At 45.5% G+C, this 7,150-nt stretch overlaps 1 protein-coding gene across 3 annotated transcripts in view; it reads left to right on the forward strand.

Moving 5' to 3' along the window:
* dclk2a (doublecortin-like kinase 2a) overlaps positions 1–7,150 on the forward strand; it is a 69,465-nt gene that overhangs the window by 50,128 nt on the left and 12,187 nt on the right. For 2 of the 3 annotated variants that reach the window (XM_076974059.1, XM_076974061.1), the window contains exons 7-10: positions 4,612–4,659; positions 6,199–6,277; positions 6,724–6,829; positions 6,949–7,006. In XM_076974059.1, coding sequence (XP_076830174.1) covers positions 4,612–4,659; positions 6,199–6,277; positions 6,724–6,829; positions 6,949–7,006 — 291 coding nt within the window. The remainder of the gene's footprint in view (positions 1–4,611; positions 4,660–6,198; positions 6,278–6,723; positions 6,830–6,948; positions 7,007–7,150) is intronic. The other variant, XM_076974060.1, reaches the window with a different exon arrangement.

The raw sequence follows: 7,150 nt of genomic DNA on the forward strand, positions 1-7,150 counted from the left end.
TAACCCTAACTCCTCCCCCTCTCTGCTTAGTCTCCACCCCTCCCCCACTCTGCAAAGCTGAGAAACGTAACTGGCACCCCTCCTCCCCCATTCTAATGCGGACAGGATTAGGGTTAGCGTATTACGATCTCAATCGACTAAGTATTTGGAATATTTCTGGAAATGTTCAAAATATACATTCAAAATATACATTTTCCTAACAATTAAATAAATTATATATGTGTAAATATATGTTTAAATTCAGCACAACTTTCTGACGTCCGCCATTACACAACTGTCTCCACCCTTCCCCCACTCTGCCGTGTTGAAAAAGCATGTAATACCGCTCGCGCAAAGGAACTGAAACGGAGCCAGAGTAAAGCTGGGCATACACTGTACGATATTTTAAATGGTGTACTCAGCTCCATCTCAAACTGTACGACTAAATCGCAGGGTTTAAAAGGAGAGTCGGCTCGTAGAGCTGCTTCAACAGTGCGATACTCTCACGAGGAGCGATTTGAATATCAAACATGTTTGATATTCTTGCGACGCTGCGATTTCTGATCGGGAGTTGGTCGTGAGGTGTGAATCGCTCCTCGTTTACCTGTGTAAACTATACGATGCACGACACGCGATTGAGCCGAAACTCAGCCCGATCGCAAAGATAGTCACACAGTGAAAAATCGGCTGAAAATGGGCCAAAAATCGCACAGTGTACGCCCAGCTTTAAGCGGCGTGTAACAAAAACCCAATTATGATGACTGACGAGAGCTGAATCGACTAAGTGGAGATTTGGATATATCTAATTCGAAGATGTCAAATTTATTACATAATTTATATAAAAACAACTACATAACACGGATCCCTTGCTGTTACTTATACTGATAAAATAACTCGTAAAGAAATCTAAGTCTGATAAACTGGACGGACACTTGCCAGGTTAAACATACGAATTTAACAGCAAAGTGTTTCACTCTAGGTAACGCATTTAAAAGTAATTTGTTCTAAGCGCATGAAGAAAGAAAAACAAATTAATATAGACACGTATATAATAAGGTTGTCAAATACTCTAAAAACATTAACAAGAAAAAAATATGTTTTTTAACTTACCACATCCACGCAGGTAATAAAAGCTCTCCGTCCAACTTCTCCAATTTTCCCGGGAAAAACGTGACGTAATTTTGCCGCGAACGCTCGAAGGATTATTTGTTTATCTAATGAGTATTGGATGGATTGGATGCTTCCTAGTAGACTACTGACGTCACATCCGGGAATAGCTGACGCGTCTTCCGAAGTGTGCGTGGCCTTGCTTGCAGTTCCTCAATAATCCGCTGGTGGCGTGCACACACTTCAGCCAAATTGCCACACCCACACCCAGATTTGGTCTGACGATTGTTAAAATTTAGTACTTTCGCGATATCAATTACAGAGATACATTATACCTCTCTGAACACCGTAGCATCGTCAGAAAAGTTAGGACATGGTTTTTGGTACTGACTTTTACATGAGTCCTAACTTCGTGACTGTGTATTATGACATTTGTACTGATTTTTCACAAAAACAAACACACACACACACACACACACACACACACACACTGTGTATAAGGATAGTTTATGTAATCAAGTGCCAAGCAGTTCCAAGCCAAGATGCCTTTCAGATTTTATATAATGCTTCTGGTTGCTGAACTGAATTGTATTCAACAGCCTTCTTATGTGTGAGTGCTGTTTTTGTGTGGAGTCTGGTCACCCTGAAGTGGTTTTGCAGTTTGAGATTTTGAGAGTAGTTCAACATCAACTCCAACTATGCTGTCAGGTGTGTTAGGAGGAGTTACATAGATCAGAGGAATATATTCGCTTATTTACAGAACATGGGATGATCTTGTTCAGATGACTCGGGGGAACTACGTCTTCCAGGACCTCTTTATTTTATTCATATATTTGTTTTTATAATGATGAACCCTTATTTCATATTGTGTTATTCCCCATCCAGCTGTTACCCTACTGAGCCAGACGACACCCTGTTTGATTCCAGATACACAGAACCATGTTTGGCAGTAAAAATAGATGAATCAGCTTTTCTGATTAGCAGCTGATCTGGTGCTGAGCAGCAAGTTCATGGATTAAACATTTAGACTGAAGGGAGCTAGACTTCCAATGTTGACATTTTCTCTATGAGTGATAACCCACTGATGTTGGGTTAGGGTTAGGGCTAGACCTAGACCTAGATCTGTACCCCTTATATAAAAATAGACCTGTACCCTGTATATAAGGATAGAGGAGCGTGGTGGAGGTTCAACAGTGAATCATGGTGGAGGTTCTACAGTGAATCATGGTGGAGGTTCTACAGTGAATCATGGTGGAGGTTCTACAGTGAATCATGGTGGATGTTCAACAGTGAATCATGGTGGAGGTTCAACAATGAATCATGGTGGAGGTTCAACAGTGAATCATGGTGGAGGTTCTACAGTGAATCATGGTGGAGGTTCAACAATGAATCATGGTGGAGGTTCAACAGTGAATCATGGTGGAGGTTCTACAGTGAATCATGGTGGAGGTTCTACAGTGAATCATGGTGGAGGTTCTACAGTGGATCATGGTGGAGGTTCTACAGTGAATCATGGTGGAGGTTCTACAGTGAATCATGGTGGAGGTTCAACAGTGAATCATGGTGGAGGTTCTACAGTGAATCATGGTGGAGGTTCTACAATGAATCATGGTGGAGGTTCTACAGTGAATCATGGTGGAGGTTCTACAGTGAATCATGGTGGAGGTTCAACAATGAATCATGGTGGAGGTTCTACAGTGAATCATGGTGGAGGTTCAACAATGAATCATGGTGGAGGTTCAACAGTGAATCATGGTGGAGGTTCAACAGTGAATCATGGTGGAGGTTCTACAGTAGATCATAGTGGAGGTTCTACAGTGAATCATGGTGGAGGTTCAACAGTGGATCATGGTGGAGGTTCAACAGTGGATCATGGTGGAAGTTCAACAGTGAATCATGGTGGAGGTTCAACAGTGGATCATGGTGGAGGTTCAACAGTGGATCATGGTGGAAGTTCAACAGTGAATCATGGTGGAGGTTCAACAGTGAATCATGGTGGAGGTTCTACAGTGAATCATGGTGGAGGTTCTACAGTGAATCATGGTGGAGGTTCAACAGTGAATCATGGTGGATGTTCAACAGTGAATCATGGTGGAGGTTCAACAATGAATCATGGTGGAGGTTCTACAGTGAATCATGGTGGAGGTTCAACAATGAATCATGGTGGAGGTTCTACAGTGAATCATGGTGGATGTTCAACAATGAATCATGGTGGAGGTTCTACAGTGAATCATGGTGGAGGTTCAACAATGAATCATGGTGGAGGTTCTACAGTGAATCATGGTGGAAGTTCAACAGTGAATCATGGTGGAAGTTCAACAGTGGATCATGGTGGAAGTTCAACAGTGGATCATGGTGGAAGTTCAACAGTGAATCATGGTGGAGGTTCTACAGTGAATCATGGTGGAGGTTCTACAGTGAATCATGGTGGATGTTCTACAGTGAATCATGGTGGAGGTTCAACAATGAATCATGGTGGAGGTTCTACAGTGAATCATGGTGGAGGTTCAACAATGAATCATGGTGGAGGTTCTACAGTGAATCATGGTGGAGGTTCAACAGTGAATCATGGTGGATGTTCAACAGTGAATCATGGTGGAGGTTCAACAGTGAATCATGGTGGAGGTTCAACAGTAAATCATGGTGGAGGTTCTACAGTGAATCATGGTGGAGGTTCAACAGTGAATCATGGTGGAGGTTCAACAGTGAAGCATGGTGGAGATTCAACATTGGATCATGGTGGAGGTTGTTTGCAGGTCTGGAGCTGCATTTCAGCAAATGGATTTGGGGGTTTTGTCAGAATTAATATTGTCCTCAATGCTGAGAAATACAGCCGGAGCGTTTTACAATAATGAGATGAGTGTGCAGGCAACAATAAGGCATTCGTGGGCAGACTGAGGGTTCTGTGTGCCTGGTCGGTTTTAATGAGGCCAGGAGACGATGGACTGAAGGAACTTTAGTGCCTGTCCACCCTCTGCACCCTATTTCAAGTTCATAATTTGTCTGCTGTTCCACCATCTGTTTGGTCAGCTGGAGACTTCACAGAACTCGAGCAGTGATTCTTTGTTCATTAGCTCGTCCTCTGATTCTTGCTACCAGACTCCTCGGTAGACTGTAAGGCTCTTCTGAGTTTGTGGATCCTGCCTTAGTGTAAGCAGAGATGTACTCTAACAGCAAGGGTGTCATCAGGTTATAAACTATGAAGGAAACTCCATAATCACTGTGTTTCAAGGGAAATGAGAGGTTGCATAACTACATGTAAAATGCTTTGAATTCTATGACTCCCACAGGTGCAATATAAACCCACCTTCACTTTTCCATGCTATGAACTGTAGTATTTTGGAAGTGTCTTCAGGAAATGCTTTATATTCTCCCAGTAGGCCGTAAAGCTCTTTTAAAGTAAAGATTTGCCTGCAGTCAGAAAAACAATACTCTTGTACACGTTGCTTTGTAGCTATAAAGCCTATTTTAAGCCAAATACCCCCATCTACATGGGTCCATAAATATCTCCCCACCTGCTTTTAGTTTAGCTGCAACAAAAGGATGGGGGGCCAATTCCAGCTGTGTGTGCAGGTACTACACCCTCTGTGTTCCTCGCATGCTCCTCCTCACCCAGCAGACCTCCACCCTCTCACCCCATCACGCTGGCACCTCCTGATCATGGGACTACACCCACTTAGCTGAGACGATGCACCCGTGTGCCTGCATTAATCAATCCAATCTGAATCAGTATCTGAATCTGAATCAGTGTACATGCCGCTATCGCTTATCCCCATTGGCTGTTTTAGTTTTGGGCTTCCCACACTCCACACTTCATTCAAGATTAAGTAGGAATTAACAACAATACCACCATGATGCTGAAAATGTATACTTTCATAGCTAAAATTCTAACAGTTAATTAATCTAACATCATAATGTGTGAAATGGACGGAAAAATTAAAATACCAACATTGTTTAGAATGATCATATGATGTGTCTCTAAAGTCATGTTGGATTGGAGGGAATCATGTTGAAATATCACATGACTTTGCAGTTTTATTTTTTTACATCGTCATATTAGAAGACACTGTCACTGTCTGCAGTAGAAACGTTACAGCAGCTTTGTTGATCACCCAGCGCTGACTCATTGCTGTTTCCCAGGTGAAGAAACAGCTGGTGGGGTAGAGGGTACTGGTGGGGTAGGGGGTACTGGTGGGGTAGAGGGTACTGGTGGGGTAGGGGTTACTGGTGGGGTAGGGGGTACTGGTGGGGTAGGGGGGTTACTGGTGGGGTAGGGGGTACTGGTGGGGTAGAGGGTACTGGTGGGGTAAGGGGTTCTGGTGGGGTAGGGGGGTACTGGTGGGGTAGAGGGTACTGGTGGGGTAGGGGGTACTGGTGGGGTAGGGGGTACTGGTGGGGTAGAGGGTACTGGTGGGGTAGGGGGTACTGGTGGGGTAGGGGGTACTGGTGGGGTAGAGGGTACTGGTGGGGTAGGGGGTACTGGTGGGGTAGGGGTTACTGGTGGGGTAGGGATTACTGGTTGGGTAGGGGTTACTGGCGGGGTAGGGGGTATTGGCGGGGTAGAGGGTACTGGCGGGGTAGGGGGTACTGGTGGGGTAGAGGGTACTGGCGGGGTAGGGGGTACTGGTGGGGTAGGGGGTACTGGTGGGGTAGAGGGTACTGGTGGGGTAGGGGTTACTGGTGGGGTAGAGGGTACTGGTGGGGTAGGGAGTACTGGTGGGGTAGGGGGTACTGGTGGGGTAGAGGGTACTGGTGGGGTAGGGGGTACTGGTGGGGTAGGGGTTACTGGTGGGGTAGGGATTACTGGTTGGGTAGGGGTTACTGGCGGGGTAGGGGGTATTGGCGGGGTAGAGGGTACTGGCGGGGTAGGGGGTACTGGTGGGGTAGAGGGTACTGGCGGGGTAGGGGGTACTGGTGGGGTAGGGGGTACTGGTGGGGTAGAGGGTACTGGTGGGGTAGGGGTTACTGGTGGGGTAGAGGGTACTGGTGGGGTAGGGAGTACTGGTGGGGTAGGGGGTATTGGTGGGGTAGGGGGTACTTGTGGGGTAAGGGGTTACTGGTGGGGTAGGGGGTACTGGTGGAGGCTGATTTCTCATGGATTTTCACTTTCAGATCCCTCATAACTCTTCTACTTCTAATGTGAACGGCTCTTCTGAGCCCCAGCAGCACACGAACAACCCCAGTCCTGAAGGTAGCGTCCTCTTCCTCCTGCTCTCACTCCACATACATGCTGGTGTATTTCATAACTTTCTTCACAGATTCTTTTCCTTTCGTTCTGTGTTTTCCACTTGTCTGTCTCGGTGTCAGACAGTGCTGGATGGTTGCCTTCTACATGGTTGCCTTGGTCACGTGTCGTCTTGGTTGCAGTGGTCCCATGTTGAAACTGTTGTATGTTCATGTGGAATAAACACTGAAATGTAAAGCTAAAGAATTGCACCAAGATCTTGTCCTGGGTTCCTGGGCTTGCCACCAGCAGTTTTTAAGTTGTGACATTCTAATTGAATAGATACTCAGCACTGGTTTTTAGTGCATTTTGTTCCTAGAGTATGAATAAAAACATCAATCAATAAATACATAATTGTTTGTAATGCAGGTCAGGAGCGTGTCTAATAGGAGTCACTTGTGATCTTTCTTTAGTTGATAGCAACAGAAACCCAATGGCCTCCAGCCTTTGGGACAAGTACAAAGTGGGAAAAGTTATTGGTGACGGGAATTTCGCTGTGGTTAAGGAGTGCACTGAACGGTAAATAAAAATACTCTTTTGTTACAAAGGCCAATATGAATATTCTCTCCTGTGTTATGAACCTTGTGTGTAATGCGTGTGGAGTTCTATGTGCATGATTGAGCTTCGTCTGTCTGCAGCGCCACTGGGAAGGAGTTCGCCTTAAAGATCATCGACAAGAACAAATGTCGTGGAAAAGTGAGTTGGAGTCTTCAGTATTCCTGGTGGGAGGGGGCTGACATTCCTGGTGGGAGGGGGCTGACATTCCTGGTGGGAGGGGCTGACATTCCTGGTGGGAGGGGGCTGACATTCCTGGTGGGATGGTTTGACACTTTCGCTGTA

Source organism: Brachyhypopomus gauderio, chromosome 15, assembly GCF_052324685.1.
Source record: "Brachyhypopomus gauderio isolate BG-103 chromosome 15, BGAUD_0.2, whole genome shotgun sequence".
In the NCBI taxonomy this organism is placed as follows: Eukaryota; Metazoa; Chordata; class Actinopteri; order Gymnotiformes; family Hypopomidae; genus Brachyhypopomus; species Brachyhypopomus gauderio.